The sequence below is a fragment of the Azolla caroliniana genome, unplaced genomic scaffold (assembly GCF_043228905.1).
Source record: "Azolla caroliniana isolate FFs.n. ecotype wild unplaced genomic scaffold, voAzoCaro1.0.p SCAF_9, whole genome shotgun sequence".
Classification (NCBI taxonomy): Eukaryota; Viridiplantae; Streptophyta; class Polypodiopsida; order Salviniales; family Salviniaceae; genus Azolla; species Azolla caroliniana.
In genome coordinates, this window is record NW_028230444.1 from 1,753,062 (window position 1) to 1,772,331 (window position 19,270).

The 19,270-nt window shown below is 36.0% G+C and overlaps 3 protein-coding genes across 3 annotated transcripts; all 3 read left to right on the top strand.

Moving 5' to 3' along the window:
- The first annotated feature begins 1,519 nt into the window (after positions 1-1,519).
- Positions 1,520-3,525, top strand: LOC147859791 (uncharacterized). Its single transcript, XM_087324934.1, has 3 exons — positions 1,520-1,620; positions 2,777-2,945; positions 3,079-3,525. Exons 1-3 carry the CDS (start codon positions 1,581-1,583, stop codon positions 3,299-3,301), a joined length of 432 nt encoding a protein of 143 aa, XP_087181060.1. The 5' UTR covers positions 1,520-1,580; the 3' UTR covers positions 3,302-3,525.
- Positions 3,526-8,066: 4,541 nt separating this feature from the next.
- On the top strand, positions 8,067-10,417 carry LOC147859792 (Tetratricopeptide repeat (TPR)-like superfamily protein). The gene is made up of 3 exons (XM_087325025.1): positions 8,067-8,497; positions 9,321-9,473; positions 9,833-10,417. Exons 1-3 carry the CDS (start codon positions 8,099-8,101, stop codon positions 10,220-10,222), a joined length of 942 nt encoding a protein of 313 aa, XP_087181151.1. The 5' UTR covers positions 8,067-8,098; the 3' UTR covers positions 10,223-10,417.
- A 1,455-nt stretch (positions 10,418-11,872) lies between these two features.
- On the top strand, positions 11,873-13,832 carry LOC147859793 (uncharacterized). The gene is made up of 3 exons (XM_087324699.1): positions 11,873-12,028; positions 13,164-13,233; positions 13,346-13,832. The coding sequence occupies exons 1-3, from the start codon at positions 11,942-11,944 to the stop codon at positions 13,561-13,563; spliced, it is 375 nt and encodes a 124-aa protein (XP_087180825.1). The 5' UTR covers positions 11,873-11,941; the 3' UTR covers positions 13,564-13,832.
- Positions 13,833-19,270: the final 5,438 nt, after the last annotated feature.

A 19,270-nucleotide genomic window follows, 5' to 3' on the forward strand; every position in this document is an offset into this window, starting at 1 on the left:
CGTCATGGAAGAGTAGGGTTTTTGTTAGGTGATTTTAATATATGCTCTGAGGTGGGTGTCGATCTACTTCAATGCATAGCTCGATGGATGCCCCCAAATGAGGGGTTTTGGGATTTGTTTATGGTGGAGGTGTTAAGGTATAATGCATGGACTTGGATCAATGTAACTAATGATGGTTATACGTTTCAATATAGGTCAACTTGTCAACCAGCCAAATGTCATCATCGCTTATATTTGGTCTTTTCTTTGATGATATATACTTGTAGAGATGAAACAATATTTTATACTATTTGTATAGTGTCTTTGGCCTTTTTAATTTTAATACCAATGGAGCATATGTTTTATGGAAAATAAAAATAAAAATAAAGGTAAACTTGGATCACATATATACATGATGCACGGCGAGACATTTTTGCTAGAGTTTTTGATTATGCAAGTATATATGGGGATTGAATCATCATATCATTTTCAGGTTGTTTTGGAATGCACATTTCAAGTAGTTGATGAATGGTTTTAGGTCCCCTTATTGGAAAGACAAACCCACTGGGATTTAATTCTTCTTTTCTTGGTCATGATAACTGTAAACATGATATGGGATCATGGTGGAGGAGTTTACGAGACAAGTCAATGCCCATGGTGTAACTTCTTCATGGGGATATTTGTCTTTCTAATATTCAACAATTTACACACGTTATTGTGGGATTTATCAAGCATCCATCCACAGACATAAAATGAGATTAATCCAACAAAATTTTCCAGGCAAATGTAAGAAATAATTATACATTCGTTGGCAGGAAATCCCATTTTGTTGATGCGTAGTTGGATATTCAGTTAGTGTCATTGTCCCAAGCTTTACGAGCTCTCTTGGACATTTGTAGTTACCACGTGTCACAACCAAAGCTTTGGAGATTTGATGGCGATTTCGACAAAAAGATGACAATTATAACAAAAGAAAGAAGTCTCAATGACAGAACTAGAAGACAAGAATTTGAAAGAGTGTTAAGAGACCTTTGCTTTAAATTTCACAATTTGCTATTCACATAAAGTTAAAATTTGAGTTTTGTATTCACATTATTAAAAGTTTTTAATTGAAATGTGTAAATTTCACATAAATTTGTATGGTCACAGGATGAATGTGTTAATGGTTCAGTAGAGATTCCATGGAACTTTCGGATACAAATACACAAGAAAAGAGTATAAAAAAAATTATCCAGAAAAAGGATGTCAATAGCATTTCTGAAGGCGAAATCTCTGAAGGTTTTAATAAGTGGGACCCCTCAGAAGAAATGGTGTTCTTGTCTCTCCTGTTAAGACGGAAATATTCTCTTCAAATGAGTTAAACATTGGCTGATTACTTGATTTAATTGTGAGTGATTGTGATTGTGATTTGATTGATTAAGACAGTACAGGGAAAGAGAGACCTGAGGGCGAAAAGAAATTTAGGGCTCTCTCTCTTCTGCAACAAACAAGAAAGCCCATCCGATCTTTGATTGCCTGACTTACTCAGACAGATAGATAGACAGACAGACAGAAACAGAGTAGAGAAAATCAAACGCCAGGCCATTCAATCTGCTGCCACTATGTGTTTCTGCTTCTTTAGCTCCCCCAAGATCCAATCAGGTACTTCTTCTTCTTCATTTAATTCCCCATCTTTGTTTTTTTCATCTTTCAAATCACTCGCATTATTCAGCCGCCCCCTCTTTTTGGGTGGGGGGGAGGGGGGGGTTGTTTAATTTTTGTTATTTATCCATTCAATTGCTTCCCATAAAAATTTCTGTTTAGATCTAACAATAACTAATTCAATGTTCAACAATCCATGAAATACTGGTTCAATTCCATTTTAATTAACCTCCAGTCAATTTTAATTCAATGAATCCATATATTATCCTTTAAATGTGAGACCACCATCTCTGCAAAAGAGGTGCATACTCAGATTTATAGCAGCAGAGATCCAATCAGGTACTCAAATTAATTCACATCCTCAATTTCTTTCGTTTTTCTGTCTTTCTAATTCGCATTTTAATCCCTTCCTTTATATATATATATATATATATATATATAAACGATGAATGATTTCTAATGTTTTTCATCGGAATCATCCATCCCATCGACAGATTAACAAGCTAAATTCTGGATATGATTGCATTGGAGTCATTAAGGGCCATGTAATTTATTGTATATCCTAATTAGATGTCTTCGGTGCATAATCGTGGCCATCGGTGATGATGACATGCATTTGAAGTTTCAAATTATGGATCCCAATAATGATTAACAAGCTAAATGTGGCTAGCCATGTGTAGGGGGAAAAAAACTACTAAAGTGTGTATATATTGTCGTCTAATTTACGCCCCTCTCGATGGGTAAAATCATGATCTAATCATGACCCCAATCGGATCGTTATGTCCTTTTCCATAAGTGTTTATGTACTACTCAACAAAAATATCGCCCGTTAAATTTTGCTATTGAATAGTGAAGGATATCTCGATTCTTTGTGTGACCTATGAATAATTGTAATCATCCACTAGGTAAAAAGTTCATGGATAGGTCGAATGTTACAAGTTTGATCGTCTTTTGCCCCATTGGATAATTCGAGGGCTCGACCCATTGGATAAATGTGTATAGGATTCTTGTATTACATTCATTCATTCTAGTTTCTCTCTCAAGATGCCGTCATACATACATATTTGCATGTTTCGTAATGGTGAATTTCATTCCCTTTTAATCTAAGCTTCTTTCATACTAGTTCGACTTTATAATGATGGTTGTTTTTTTTCAGCCTCATCGAGTAAGTCGATCGATAATATGGGGATGGACAATATTGGCTACCCGAAGAACCCATATCATGTGGATTACCCGAACAATTATGATATGAATTACCCAAATAATTATAGTATGGATTACCCAAAGAATCCATATTATAATTACTATGGGAATCAACTTCATCTGTATCCTAAACAAGCTACTTTTGTGTGTGTGCACTCTTTTATCCATTTAGGAGGGATGGAGGAGAAAAAAATTAAAGCTCAATTCTTGCTTTTTCTAGAGATTGCCTTTTGGTTTTTACTTAACAATTTGTAGACAAGGTAACTATGACACTCCTAATGTGGGCAAACGGATGGATAAACAACGAGCAATAGTTGTGGTAAATGTTCCGAATTACAAGGATCGTAACAACACTAATGTAATCTATTCAAATGATTGTGGGAGCCATTATGCTTATGGCAATGGAGATGGGCGCGATGCTATGAGAAAAGCTACTACACCCCATGGTTTGAGGCTTGATACAATTAAAGCAAGGTAGCCATCAAATGTTAGAGGTGTTTTTTGCCATCAAATGTTAGGTGGCTTTTTTTTATATCACGCACGTCATAGGCTTTGCAGTGTGGACATAACCAACAATAGCGCAAGATAGCCATTACAAAAAGCTTCTACTTCACGAGAATATTTCATTTAACCATCAAGTTATTGTACTCACTCAATTTTGTAATAAGATATGCCTTCAATTTGGTTGTGATAATTTGTGTATACCTTAACTAGTCTCTTGACGTTTAAAAAAAGTTAAATTATTCGTCCTCTTCTCATAAAAGAGTTTTCGTTACCAAAATTTGGGTACAATATGCTAGATAGCAAAAATTTGAGTAATGGAATTCCGAAGATATCTACATTTAAACATCTCTCTTCTTTAGCTTAAGTAAAAACTCCACTCCATGGATTTGCTCAAGTTTATCTTGAGTCTCTTCTATTACAAGGAGGTGAGGGCTAACGATGGCATGAGGCACTTTGGAAATAAAGATGTGCACATGTTGTATGGTATTCAATTCCTTGGAGTATGAATGCATTTTAAGATTCACAAGGTTGCATCATATTCTGCACATGTGCATGTGTGTACAAGATTGATCTCTCGCATCTGCTACACATGCATTTGCGACCACAAACTATACTTGTTTTAGAGCCGTTTTGCACCGTGTCCCAGAAGCAACATGATAACATTCCCATATAGTTATTGTATTTCCTTCAGTGTGACCATTTGGGATATAACTAGCACATGAAACAAATTTGTATTGATAACCATGGAAACCAACGAAGAGAGAGAAACCAATGATTGAGAATCACTACAAAGGTTCGAATACTTTACTGTAATTTTGATTCTTGTTACAAAAATAAATGCTAATTGTGTAGATGAGTACATCATAGCAATAGCTAAAGTATTCCATACCAATAAAAAACTACATAACAATGCTTGGATGATTAATTTGTTGTATATGTCACGAACATCATATCACAACTATTCTTTATATGCAAGATCACATTGTCTAGATTATTTTAAAGTTATGTGAAGGCCACAATGGAGCCAACATTATTTTTCATAAATTGATAACATCTTGGAGATGCTTATTAGTGATCATTTGATTTTACCTAGGTTGAATAATGTCATGGAATCAAATGGGCTAGCTGACCAGTCTTTTAAATTGGAATAAGCTAGAGAGATTAATCTGTCATCGGAGCATTGCGTTTCTATATACTTGTGTTCACTAAAAGTAATGATAACAATGCTCCATTAAGCAATTGCGTAGGGTTTGCATCCACATCCCCCAATACAATAATTATGTAGACCTAAAACTTTATGTTGTTAGGGCCAACAACACATTGCTAGTTTTATACAACTAAAATGTTAGATGTGAACCTTTGGATGGAATTGTTCTTTATGCCCAATAAATATGGAGTTGTATTCAACATTTGCCAATAACATCAATGTGCAAACAACGACCAAAAAGTAACCAAATATGAAGATGTGATGGAAAGTAATAAAGAGAAAACAAATAAAAAATGAGTTTATTCACAGTCACACCTTTACTCTTGCTTCCTCAATACCAACAATGACAAAGATACGGCCGCGGTCCACGATTACCATCGTTTATGAGCAACTCATTCACCTAAGTCAATTATCAACGTGAAGGGGATGAGGATATTCTTTCCCTCGAAGAAGAATAATGTGCCTTTTGTAATCAATCTCACCAATAATATTTCTAATCCATCAACATTAATCTTTGCAATGTTATGTGTTCACTTCATAATAATTTTGTTATGTATGTTTGTCAAAACATATGAGATTGACTCTTAACATTGGCTTTGGCCCCCACCACGTTCCCTTCTCCCCCCCTCTCACCGTTTTTCAAAGCCAATATTGAATGTTGAATGATATATGTGATGCACACTAGTTCAAAATATCAAAAGTAATAGACAATCGTTTCAAGAGGAAGGTAAATCAAAGTCTCACATGCACAATCACTCATGATCCCACAACAGTCAAGTGACTCGTTTCTTATGTGGTCTACTTGTAGAGCATACAATAATTTTAGCAAATTATGACTAAGTGCTTTGCATGAAAGTTTTACCTTTATGAGAATTTTACGTAGATAATGTTGCGAGTATTGATGAGATTAGAAAGTTGATTAAAAGGTCAATTTATTTATAGCTTTAATATGTGCCTAAGGAACCCACTAAATTCTCATGGAATGTTTCATCATTATGACGTGAATCCTCTTCATTCCAAGTGTGTGGTAAAAGGATATGATTGCATCTTCCTTTTGTCTCTAACGAATTTGCCGGTGGTAATGATGGAATCATATCATCCTCAATTTGTGATAATTATGCTTTTTTACTTTCAAAAAGTTATTGAAATGTGGAGGGATATGAACACAATTGTGTAAATCTCCCTTTTCTATTGTTATGAAGAAAACCACTTTCTTCCTCTTTAACATTTTAAAAATCATAGATTTACATTAATCGAACAAATGGACCTCTAGATTTGTTGTTGGCATATGAAGACATCTCCACATTTGATACTACCAACAATAAGGTAGTTACCATTGGCACTAATGCATGATCAGCTTCAGGTTGCTAGAATACTTGATAATTCTTCTAGGCTTTACTATGGGCTGCTATTTTAGCCACCCCTTGATATGGTAACCGAGCTTATACTCTATCCATGTGCCACAATCTCGTTAGGCGGCTTCCCCATTTCACATCTAACAAACATAGAGTACTAATACCTACCATCTGTGTGTCTATAGAACAAAATAAAGACCCATCCAACCACAAGCTTAAGGCACTAGAATGACTATGTTATATCTCATTGTTCACCACTTAGTTCCCTTCGAGGTTTGAAATTTTTCATAGTTCTGTTGTGAGCTCCATTAACAATTGTTCTATCCTCAAGATGGAAATATTGAGGCAATTCATCATCACATGCATAGGATGAGGGGGGATTAACATGGATTATCGCTCGTCACACAATTAGGGATTTTAGAGGCAATACATTGATTTTTTGAGCATGGGTGTATCATATGTATCCCTAAGGGGTTGGTTACCTTTCCAAAAGCAGGAGACTCCTTAAAAACCCCTGGTTGTTTTCTCAAGGTGCCCGTGGTCTACGACACCTCTTGAGGGATTGATTATATGGTCAATTCAACTGAACCCTTTGCCCTTGGCTACTCTCTTTTCGGACAAATCGAGCAGGGAAATCTTGGTATGGGGGGGGCATGTGGTGGGAATAGCAGAAACTGTATATAGGGGTATCATGGAGGAATACCAAAAACAGAGGGGATATTGTGGTGTGCATGTGTTCTTAGTGCCACCCTTTTAGCTCACCCTTTTTAGGATGCACGTACCCAAGTTGACCCACCCTTTTAGCACACCCTTTTTAGGCAAGCCAACCCAAATGGGTTCCGTTGTATCAAATATAAATTGATTAAGAAGTAAGAAGCTAACTAGACTGGTTTTGATCTCTTATGTGCATTTCACATATTGGTGGAGAAGCGGGGTACCAGTCCCCCACATCCAAGCATCCGCCTCTTCCGCTTCGTAGGTAGCATCGCCCTCACCACCATCACCGACACTCTTGTAGTAGTATCTCTTCTATTAGCACCACCTTAGTTCACTAGTTAGGCCTCCCGATATCCACCGCTTCATCATCAACATCGCTTCATTGTCTCTATTTTTTAGTTTCTTTCATGTTCGTGTTCGTGTTTTAGTTCCCGATGAGGGCCGCACAAGGCCACTCACACTCCCGTTGGTGTTCGTGTTCTAGTTCCCGGTGCGGTCTGCACAAGGCCACTCACTCCCGTTGGTGTTCGTGTTCCAGTTCGCTGTGAGGGCCGCATGGTCGCTCACGCCTGTTCGTGTTCGAGTTCCCAGTGAGGGCCGCATGGTCGCTCATGCCCGTTGGTGTTCGAGTTCCCGATGAGGGCCACACATGGCTACTCACTCTCGTTGGTGTTCGTGTTCTAGTTCCTGGTGAGGGCCGCATGGTCGCTCACGCCCGTTCGTGTTCAAGTTCTCGATGAGGGCCGCACATGGCCGCTCACTCCCGTTCGTGTTCGTGTTCCCAGTGAGGGCCGCATGGTCGCTCACTCCCGTTTGTGTTCCAGTCTCCGGTGAGGACCGCACATGGCCGCTCACTCCAACTATTGTTCGTGTTCCAGTTCCCGGTGAGGGCCACATGGTCACTCACTCGTTCGTGTTCCAATTCTCGGTGAGGACAACATGGTTGCTCACGCTCGTTGGTGTTCGTGTTCCAACTCTCAGCGAGGACCGTTCTAGTTCCCGGCAAGGACAACACATGGTCACTCATGCCCCTCAATCTCTTGTTTCTCGCAGGGGGGAAATGTGGTGTGCATGTGTTCCTTTGTGCCACCCTTTTAGCTCACCCTTTTTAGGATGCACGTACCCAAGTTGACCCACCCTTTTAGCACACCCTTTTTAGGATACGTGTGCCCAAAATGACCCACCCTTTTAGCACACCCTTTTTAGGCAAGCCAACCCAAATGGGTTCCGTTGTATCAACTATAAATTGATTAAGAAGTAAGAAGCTAAGTAGACTGGTTTTGATCTCTTATGTGCATTTCACAATATTATTATTATTATTATTTGTTCTTTTTTAAAGGTTTTACAAGTTTGAAGGAAGAAAGCCATTCTTTTCACAAGTTTTGAAGAGTTACATGAGATAAAGAAGGAACCAAAAACAGAGAGAGAGAGAGATAGATATTATTAAACAAAGCAATAGATAGATAAGATTCAATGGTTCACAGAAGCTTCAATGGATTGGGCAACAGGGGTGCCCCAAAACCCATCGATCCGACCTCCTTTCCTTCTGAACTCGAGAACCCACTCCCACAATCTTCACATTTACCATAATCCAGTTTTTCTCCCGCAGAATAGACAGAACAATGATCTGATCCGCATAGCTCTGCCATGGAAGCTTCCTGCAGTGAAGAAACAGGTATGTTTGTGTATTCGGCCCTCGTCCGATTCTCAAAGCGAGGAAGAAGAGAATTTCTGGGAGAAACCTGAAGGTAAACAGAAGATAGGAGAAATAGAAGACATGAAAGAGCTCATCTCTGAGGCCAAGAAACTTAAAGATGAACAGGAGCAGAAACAGAAACAGAAGAATAGTGGCGATGAAGGCTCTAGAGATCTGAGCGAAGAAATTGCAAAGGTAACTACATTGATTCTCTCTTAGAAAACTTGTTCTAATGGTTCATAGGGCATTGCATTTGAACGCATCGAAACTGGTTTAGTAACCAGTTATGTGGATTAAGTTGATCCTTGAAAGTTGGAATCATAATGAAAAGTCAGGCCTTCAATAAGTTATTGCATACGTAGAAATTGGGAGTCATGTTGATCTAGTTGTGATTAGTTATAATTATTCACTTGATCTTTGGACCTAATACAGGGTCATGACAAAAACAAAAAGCAAAAATTACTCAGTCAGGAAGCATTGCAGTATTCACATTTCATATGAAGGCATGTGAGTGATATTACTTATGTGGATACGTTTATCCTTATACAGGCTTAGAATTAAGCTCAGCATTGCATAGATATGGCTACTAGAGATATAAGTGGATCTTTGAAACCCAATGCAACGTTAAGAACAAGCTTGGTATTGCATATGAATTTTACACATAATTGGTGAGTCATATACAAGCGATTCATGAAGCTCATAAGAAATAGGATGAAGAGTCATGAATGGAGGTAAAACACAAACTCAAAATGGATAGAAATTTTAGGCTCACTTGCTTCAATCTATTTGAAAAGGAAGATGAGAGGAATAGTGCTCATAATGGCAAAATTACTCGAGGTAATAGCAAGATATTCCTAGGAGTGCTCATATTTATGTAAACCTGAGAAAACGTTGTGTTAAATAAACTTGTAAGGTTTCGCTCTAGACATTGGTTACTCTATTGTTGTTGGTAGTGCCTCGTCTCTTTCTTTGTTTTGTATTTTCCCCTTACAACAAATTATCATACAAATGTGTATAGAGAGCAAAGGAACAAGCTGAAAGGCGGAAGCAAGCGGAAAAAATGTTTCAATTGGGTCAACGAGCATATGAAAAAGGCATGTATGATAAGTCTGTGGAGCTCCTTGAAGCGGCATTAACCAACGTTCCAGCTGCTTCACATCTTGGAGGTGAAGTAAGTATGAGTGGAACCCTTTTTTTGGTTTGATATTTTAGCTCATTTTTTTATGTAGACACTTAAAAAGGCAATCCATTGTTTTTGAAATGGTAGATTGGAAAGTAATATGTAAATTCTCTCTCTGGGAAGGTCGTATCATAGTTATGGTCTAACATTGGCCAGTAAGGGGCAATGCATGCCATTTTGTTTTACACCTAGTGTGTTGTTTGCTATCTTAGTAGGGGGGTGGGATTTGAACACTCTACCTATGGCTTATAGGTACTGTACCTGACCTACTGGACAGAAATCTCCATTGCACATAGGTATATAACATTAAAAGAGGTATTATATTGACTTTATTATATGTCCCAAATCAGGTTCAAGTATGGCTAGCGATGGCCTATGATGCGAATGGAAAATATAAGGATTGCATTGCATTGTACAAGAAGCTGGAGGACAGCCATCCGAGTATGTCTGTCAGGCGGCAAGCAAAAGATTTGCGATACATTTTAGAAGCTCCAAAGTTGAAGATATCCAAGGAAGAGATGGTTTCTATACCACTTCTTGGTGACACTAATGCGAGAACATGGAGCAAGATGTATAAAGAACGGAGGCCAAAATCATTGAAGAAAACAACACCAACGAAAGATTATTTGGATGATTGGTTAGTGTGGAAACCTCCTCGATGGGAACGGAGTCCATACTTCTGGGTTGCACTCACGGTGTGGCTAACCCTTGTAGGGATCTCTTTGATGTTCCAAGACTAAGTAGTCAATGTTGTAATGTATTTTTACCTGTACATAATAAAGAAAGGAAAATGTTGAGAATAACATTCATGTATAAGGTAATGTGAAGTTGAGGTACCTTTCATTATTTCAAATTTGGGCTATTTTTTTATCATTTGGCATCTCAAATACATCCACAACTGTAACTAGAATAATGCCAATAATTTTCATTTCATATTTTCTTTTGTTTCCAATTAAATGATGCTTTTCGATGTCTTTCAACTCATATGAGATTCCAATCAATGTTTATTGTTGATCCTACTTGAGGCTTGTATTGAATGACAAATACAATGTTTCTTATGCCAATTCGACAAAATTTGCATACATTGTGATGGTTCAAAATGCATTGTGCTCCTTTTTTTGTGATTGAAATTTATTTGCTTACTATTTGTAACTTAGGGGCTTGATTGATGTGTTCAAAACATCATGCATATAATGGATCTTGTGACTATTGGATTATGATTATTTTGTTAACTTTGTAATTGGACAGATCTCTTCCATATGCTCTAAAAATCAAAAGTCCTCAAGCAGCCTTAATTGTATGTACTATGATGTATCATTAATCTTCTTCAAATTGTGGCATTCACTTTAACTCTCTGATGATGAATATCAATGTGGTATTGCCATAATTTTGATTTCAATCCACTAATATCAATGTAGTTGTAATGTCAATTTGTTGGACGTTCAATGTCAAACTTGATCTTTTGTTGACTAAATGATAGAGAAATCTCATTTACTAATGCCATCATTATGATTGAATAAAGAAATGTTCTTGCAATACCTTTTTAATGTTTTTAGCCTCGTCAATCTTCATTGCTTCACAGCAATGTTCCCTCCATGAGATTTTCTTCTCTTACTCATATGTATAGCACACGATCCTTTTTAATGTTTTAAGCCTCTTCATTCATCATTGCTTCACAACAATGCTCCCTCTATGAGAATTTCTCGTCATACTCATATGTATTAGCACAAGATTCCATGGATTCATTTCATTCCAAGTATGCCCATTTTTCTAGCTACATAGTCCTCAACAATGTACATCTCTTCATATAACATTAGGGCTTGCCACAATCTATCAAAGTACCATAATCTCTCGTGGATCTCCTCATAATGGAAACAACATAAGAAACCAATCATTTCTCAACATCTCGATGAACTATTTCCCACGAGAATAGTTACGCGGGTAGGTCATCAGGGGTATGAATCCAATGTAGCAGCGTTATTTCGAAACAACGTGATGTTCATCGTGGCTCCCGAGGGATTTTGTTCTCCTTTGATCCCGTGATAGAAAACATTTGGTCGGAAATATGTCCATGTAGTATGGTGGTAAGTTGTAGCGAGTAGTTATTTGCAACACATACACTTTTTCCTATTTGTCGGCATTCAAAGGAAGGAAGGATGGAAGGAAGAAAGAACAAAAACCTTTTGACAAGGGTGATGAGAGATCTTCATTGTAGGGAGGAACCATTGGACATTCAAAAAATTGCCAACATACCCCTTGACTATATAGTATGTATGTAGTAGGAGAAGCACAATAATAGTTAGTGTGGTGTAGAGGGGCACAGAGTAATTAGTGAAAACTTAGGGGATGGGGGTTACAAATTGTATTCTTGAAAATAGATACATATCCAGTGAAACAGAAAACAAAGCTTCACATATTTCATGCTGTTTTTTTTTTTTTTTTTTGTCTGAAGTATTTTGATGCTCATGAGAGAGATGAAGTCTCTCTGCACACAGGTCCTCATCCTTCCTCTTCCATCTTCCCCCATCTCTACCAAATGCAACCAGGTATTTTAAGTTCATTCATTTCATGCCTCTTTTCTTTCAATCCTGATGCAAGACCTGTGGTAAAATTTAATGTTAGTTGTGTTTATGTGCTTGTTTTGCATTATTTTGGGATGAATGATGCCAAAAAAGTATCAACTCAGGCTTAGATTCAAACTGTGCATCTCCTGCACACCTCAGAATTCTAGATTTCTGATACAGGTGAATGTGAAACAGAAAGAAGAAAAATAAAATAAACATGTAAGTAAAGCAACCGTCAAAAGAGGAAGACAGACAGGAAGATAGAGAAAATGAAATGAAAATTCTACTAAAATTCAATGTACTGGACACAAAAGCTAAAAAGTTCATGTTTTTTTGGATAATTCTAGTTCTTTACGCATATCTTTTTAAGTCCGGTTATCCCGAATTATCTTCATAAACTGATGCATTCGGATGAAAACTGCCTCTGATTACGAATAAGCCTAACTGAAAGAAAAACAACATTGGAAATTATCGAAAAAGACAAGGAATGTATAGGAATTGAGCACATTTTTGGGGTTTTGGTTCTCTCTCATATTTATCAGTGTATTATGGTTTTGGTTCTGTAGACTTCAGCATATAAAACAATCTGGGAGTATGTATATTTTGAGAGTACTATTTGTGCTCAATATAACTAGTTGTTGGGTCATTATGAAAAATAAATGTTTATCCAGAAGGAATAAGATGATGAGCCATAGTTAAAGGGACATATTGGACACATGTAATCGCTCCTATCATTTTGGGTATTGTTTTTCGTTTCCTTTATCTTATGAGTTCTTAATAAAGAAATGCACCCTTGAATTTGATGATGTAGAGCATGCTACTTATGTAATGAGTTAACGTTGTTCAGAGAATAACTGTGAAGAAGTTTTTCATTATGACATCTTATTTCATTGGAGTCTTTCATGTTTACTTTCATAATTCCATGTATATCCACATATGTCATCTGTATAGTATCAACTTCTATTTGGTATTCTAAGGTAAAATAGAACTTGATTTGAAACATAACCGATAGGGTTATTTTTAGGTAAGATTTCTAATTTGATGTGGAATGATCGTTTATGAATTGTTCTGACGATATTTGCTTAGAGTAATGCTCAATAGTGGTTTCTTGTTTTAGGTTTCTGTCCTAAAACAGGGTTCAAGGTTCTCAATGCAGATTCCTTTCTCATCAAGTATGTTAACTGGAGGTATGATTTGACTGAATCCTGAGAATTCAACAGAGTAAGTTTTAAAAAATGCAAACATAAAAACAAAAACATAAAGAGATTTGGATTGAGAAATCTAAAGTGCTCTTTTCAGCTACGTCTTCAAGATTGGAAGTCTCAAATGTTTCACGAATTCCCCGCTGCTCGCCAATAAATTTCATTGTGATTTCTAAGTGTGGCTTGATAAGAAGAGAGGGTTCAAGGCAATACGTATGGTCGGGATATTGGATCGGGCCAGAAGATGTGGATGGTTGGGGATTTGTGGAAGCTTTCATTGTTTCTTCACAAGCCCCCTTGACAAAAGAAATGTAATATTCTTCTATAACATTACCATTTTCCTACTTAAAGTTGTAACTTTTTTTTATCGTGATTATTGGAAAAAGAAGTAGTGATGCTTTGCATAGTTGCGGATGTTGTGTAGTTGAGGATGTAGTGGCAGTGGATTGGCTTTATGTTATTGAATACATTCTTTATCTCAAGGTTGGAATCATCCTTCATGTTTATCTGCCCTTGTCGGTTGCTTGGTATGGATGCCCAGATTATGTGATATTTGGTGATTGAAATTACAATAAAAGGTTCTATTCGTAATCCGTCTAATCCCAAATAATGGTATGAGGATTCAAATCCTGTAGTAGCCTAACTGATGGTCTTGCAGGAAAGTTATGGAAACTCCTGTATATATTTTTATCACATGCATTGTGGATGAAATGACCATGTTGATGTGATCTGAAATGTGTTTTAGTGTGTGAAAGATTTGGACACATTCCATGTGGCATTGAGATTTTGTTTCTTCAAATTGCTTCACGGTTATCTTGCATTGCATCATTCTTTTTGGTGACTCCAATTTTTTCTTTCAATTCCATCAAAGGAATACGGAGATCCAAACATGTGTGTTTTGGGCTACACCGCATAATAATTATGAAGGTAGGAAACAAGGCTCCTTGTCTACCAGGATCTGGAGGATTCCAGTATTGTAGTGTGAAATAAACTACATGTTATTGTAAATCAGATAGTAGTTTGTGAAGGTCCTTTTTGTGTAGGATAGTCTGTATCCTATGCTCACAACAAATTTCTCAGCATATCACGCAAAATGGAGAGGAAAAAAGACATACAAGTTGAATAAAGAACAGATCAGGTCATAGGACTAAACAAGGTGATTTTGTAGATTTATTTGTTGTGTGTTAATCAAGACTTTACACTTATATATCTGTTTACTACGGGATTCATTGGAAAACTTGAGGTTTTCGTCTAGAAAATAATGTATCGAACCATTGGTACATCATCCATCACACTTTCAAATTGATCCTTCTCAAGAAAGGAAAGACAACCACAACTTCACCACAATCTAAACGAAATAAAATGTTTCAGAAATTACTTCCATATTACTGATTCTCCGTCCAAAAATGCATTGGAATCATGTTAACGCAAAGGTTTTTAGTTGTTCCAAAAGTTTTCATGTTTGTTGATGAAATGTCATTAAAATGAACTATATTTAGTTACAACCTTGTTGACGTACCATGTACTGTGTACGATACAACCATGAACTCCAAAAGCATACTCTTGCATACACGGTACAATCACGAGCAAGGGTGGAGCTCTCAAGCTCTAAACTATAAAGAATCTTAGTTGAATTCAAGCTGCCTTGCTTGCATACTTGTTAACAATTGACCAAACATTGAATTTGTACATTTTTAGTTCTACAATAGATCAATGTAATGGAAATTGTTATATGCAATAAATTGAGGTCAAACAAGATTTGTTCATAAATGAAATCTAAGGTATAATAGATCATCTAAAACATAAAAGTACCTCACATACACAATTATATATTAGGTATTTTGAAGTGGTCCAACATGTAGTCTTGCAACAACAAATGTAACTCAGCATATAGATTGTGAACTTTGAAAATCATTAACCATTTGGTTGGTTCTCACATATTACTAAACCATTTTGTTTGGTTTCCATGATGAATAAATGGTTTGATTTCACTTTGGTTTGGTTCTCAAACTAAGGTTTATTGGTTTCTACTTGATTTTTTAAATTTCCTCAATGGTTTAATATTTTAATTAGTTTTATAGACTTTTATATTTAGCTATTTAATTAATTTAACTCTAATGTTTTTTAAAATAAATTAAATAATTTTGACTTAAATGGTCTAGTTTAGATTTGTGATTAAGGGGTTCGTTTTAGTTTCAAATTTTCCTTAAACAATTGGATTTCACCTGTCCCTCACCAGTTTGGTTTGAAAGGCCTGGGTTTAAACGGTTTGGTTTAAATGCTTGACAACTCTTAAATGGTTTGGTTTAGTTGTTGTTATGTGTAAATCGTTGGGTTCGGTAGAGTGAGAACCCAAATTGAGCCCATGTGTAATCATAATGTAAAACCATTGTCTTTAGATGTTCACCCAATAGAATACTACATGCAAATAAAATGTATAAATTTATGTCGGTGTAGGGGTAAAAGCTTTTCGATGTGACTCTAAAACAACGAATCTAAATCTAGTAAAAATAATAATCATATTGACTATTCACATTGAAATCGATGCATGTTGAGTTAAAAAACATCCATGTTAACAACTAACAATGTCAAGTTCAAGCCTAAAGCAACGGTCTAAATCTAAAACAACAAAGTTACTATTAACATATACCACTCGCCATTGAGGTCATTATAAAATGTAATTAATATATCAATATTCCCCCAAAAAAGAAGGCAATGCTTTTGTACACGACAATGACAATAAGACATTATGTTTTAATTGCCCAATTCATTCTTGACAAGCCAAGGAGATTGGAAACATCACCAAAGATGAACACACTAACTTAGGAAGGTTCATGAAGGCATACAAATTCAACTATGAGAAAAATAGTGCCCATGTTCACTAGGGGTAGAAGGCCAATTGATTAACCCTGAAAATATTGTGATAGGTTAGCCAATACTTATCATGAATATCGCCAAATCCATAAACGTTGTGGGTAATGTTGATGCTTTATGAACATCAAGTTGTGGGTTTGAGAGTAAAAATGGATCCCTAAGCGTATCATAAATTTGTGATTGTTTTGGTTGTTCACTTGTTAAAGGAATAACATATACCCATACAAACATAAACACACAAATACATATATATTTACAAGTAGAACATATCATCAAATATTCATACAAAATTCAGACCCATGTTTATAAATTAACCTTCACTCTTGGTATGTGTGTGTGGCCTTGGCCCTAATTCCGTTTTGTTTTTGGTTTGATTAAGACCTAGTCTCAATGTTCCCTTGTTGGCTACCAATGTTTGTGTCACATGGGCCCCTATAGTGATAGGTGACACCTTTTTGGGACATGCCACTCAACGTCATGCTACAAAGTAATTTTAAAGTAGATGGACTCCATAAACGAAAATGTTTGTATTTGATATCTAGTGTGCATGTTATTTCCTTCAAATATTGATGAAACTGTTGAACATAGGTAAATCTTTCTAATAAAACCCAAGGCTTCTCTTCTATGATGATTGAACATTTGAACATTGATATACTCAATACTATGATGGTTATCAATTCGATGAAAATACTTCCTTCTCGTTTTTAGAAAAAATAGATATCACATGGTCACCAAGATGGTAAGCCAGGAATATATGGTTGGAGACTCTTTGGAAATGTATACTTTGATGTGATCTTGATTTGCGTATTTCTTTTCACAATTCAATTGGTCGATACTCATCAAAGGAAAAGATCAACCAAAACTAATGCATTTATTTTTCTAAACATTAATAAACTAGCTACTTGTTTCAATCCTCCAATTCAAGTGCAGTATCCTTAAAGTGCTATTTCAACTCATGAAACATATAGAAACCATCAAGTTAAATACATTAAATACAAATCACAAACTCATTCTTCCATTCGAAGTATATAAATAGTGTGAATTCGACATACTACTTATCACTAATGTGGAAGAACCCAAATTTAATTAAGTGCTTAGAAATCTCATCCTCTCTCTATCTTCCCCAATCTATAGGTCATCCATATTGAACAAATGATCTCAAAACAAGGGTGAGATGCATCAAACTAGGAGGTCACATGAGGGTCAACGAGTATGTTACGAAAGTAAGAGACATAAACACACAATTCCTACCAATTCAACCATAGAATGCAAATAGAAAACATGGAAGAGAAATCAAATTTAAATCCTCTATTCTAGTTGAGTCCATAATAATGGTTAAAAAACACCTGATAGATATTGAATCATACATTATAGATGCATTGAAAACCAAATGGAAAAAGCAAGCTAGAGAAGGTCCCATCCATTCACTTTGTTGTAAGGACATCAAGATGAAAAGCATCTTACATTATGATGTGAAGGACTCAATGCTCTTTACTTAATCATGGGAATGATATTAAGCAACTACTCGAGTTACATGTGGCATTATGGTAGTTGTAGGTCATGTTTCTATCCTTTTGAGGACAATAACATATCATGAATATCATCTCTTACTCTCTAAAAAATACACATTGTCTTCAACAAAGAGTGGGTTCACAACTGGACATGCCACGTGTGAAACACTTTAGTATCATACATAATATCACACATCAAGAGACACCAAACAATCCACTCAACTAAGAGATTATTGAAAAACACCTATTCCATGTATACAAGAAAACCAACTCTTTGATAAAAAATTTGAAAATTGACCTCTTGTTTGACTCCCTAAAAAGAGAAAACGAGAAATCCATATTGACTCACTTGTTTGCTCTAGTTGAAACAAATCAACAAGAACACATATGCCATATGTGTTAGATCATAAGAGAGGATGAAATGTTCGCGTGGGTTGGTAGTGGAAATCAGTTCGGTTTAACAAATTTCATTTGGGAAATCCCATCATATTTCTAGCCATCAAAGTGGTAATAAGTATTTGTGGATAACAAAATTGATGTGTATTGGTTGCATGTAGTAGAACAAAGTCCACCACCAACCCAATTCCTTAAGTATTTATATGTGGCCTACTTTATATTCATACAAGTTGCAAACTGGTATATAAAAACATTTATGCTTAAGGTCTATTTAGAGGAGTTTTACTTTACAAAACCATGAGATGGCATATCATCCAAAAGATTTAGTTTTCCACAATATTCCACTTTCGAAATTTGAGGATTTTTTTGCAAGTAAATAATTTTGAATGAAAGTCGTGTGGTATTTTATGTAATCAATGAAATGTATATTTTATTTGTAATCATTTGTTGACATAGAGAGCTTTTTTAGACAAAGAAAATCGCAAAGCGCTAAAAGGAGTTCACGAGTAAGTTGGCAGTTCGGTTATCATGCGACAACGAATCACGGTAAATATAGGGTAGTATATTTGTAATAACAATGGTTTAGTTGGTTGAAACTTGAGACAACACTCCTTTGCATGTACAATTTGGAAAAGCAAGTACCACTTTCACTTTAATAGATCACTTTGATATGCATAATGGCAGCTGGAAGCCTTTCTACGGTATAACAAGCGGACTTGAAGTACACACACATAGACAAACTCCACATCACATCATTAATTTTTCGTTATTGGCATATTTATCGCATCAAATATCTTCGATATGTGGCAACACAATTATAGCTCGATAATGGAAGGTGGGGAATCAAATTCGGGTGTGTGTGTGTGTGTGCGCTTCTATAGGTCACGATTGTGTTACGTACAACATAGTGTTGGGTAACCATAGGAATATTCGGTAAAAATATGATACGATTTCCACCCTAATTCACGACGACACTTGCACACTTCCAAAGCTTTTTAAATATGTGGTAAAAGAAGCAAACATGTTATAGACAAATTTATAAATTTCAACCTCATTTACTATCCTTGCACATGTCCGAAGCTTTTCAAATCTGTGGTAAAAAAACACAAATATTTTCAACAAACTCCTAAATTCCAAAAATGTAAAAGAACAAAGAAAATTAATACAAACTTTGTTAATTCATGAATGTGTCCTTACATGACAAATAGTCAAATAGAAAAAAGGGTGGCAATATCATGATG

Coding starts and splice junctions, on each gene's coding strand:
- LOC147859791 (XM_087324934.1), top strand. CDS start 1,581: ATGTGTTTCTGCTTCTTTAGCTCCCCCAAGATCCAATCAG. Junction 1,621..2,776: donor CTCCCCCAAGATCCAATCAG/GTACTTCTTCTT, acceptor GTTTTTTTTCAG/CCTCATCGAGTAAGTCGATC. Junction 2,946..3,078: donor TATGGGAATCAACTTCATCT/GTATCCTAAACA, acceptor AACAATTTGTAG/ACAAGGTAACTATGACACTC.
- LOC147859792 (XM_087325025.1), top strand. CDS start 8,099: ATGGATTGGGCAACAGGGGTGCCCCAAAACCCATCGATCCGACCTCCT. Junction 8,498..9,320: donor TGAGCGAAGAAATTGCAAAG/GTAACTACATTG, acceptor AAATGTGTATAG/AGAGCAAAGGAACAAGCTGA. Junction 9,474..9,832: donor CTTCACATCTTGGAGGTGAA/GTAAGTATGAGT, acceptor GTCCCAAATCAG/GTTCAAGTATGGCTAGCGAT.
- LOC147859793 (XM_087324699.1), top strand. CDS start 11,942: ATGCTCATGAGAGAGATGAAGTCTCTCTGCACACAGGTCCTCATCCTT. Junction 12,029..13,163: donor TCTCTACCAAATGCAACCAG/GTATTTTAAGTT, acceptor TTCTTGTTTTAG/GTTTCTGTCCTAAAACAGGG. Junction 13,234..13,345: donor ATCAAGTATGTTAACTGGAG/GTATGATTTGAC, acceptor TGCTCTTTTCAG/CTACGTCTTCAAGATTGGAA.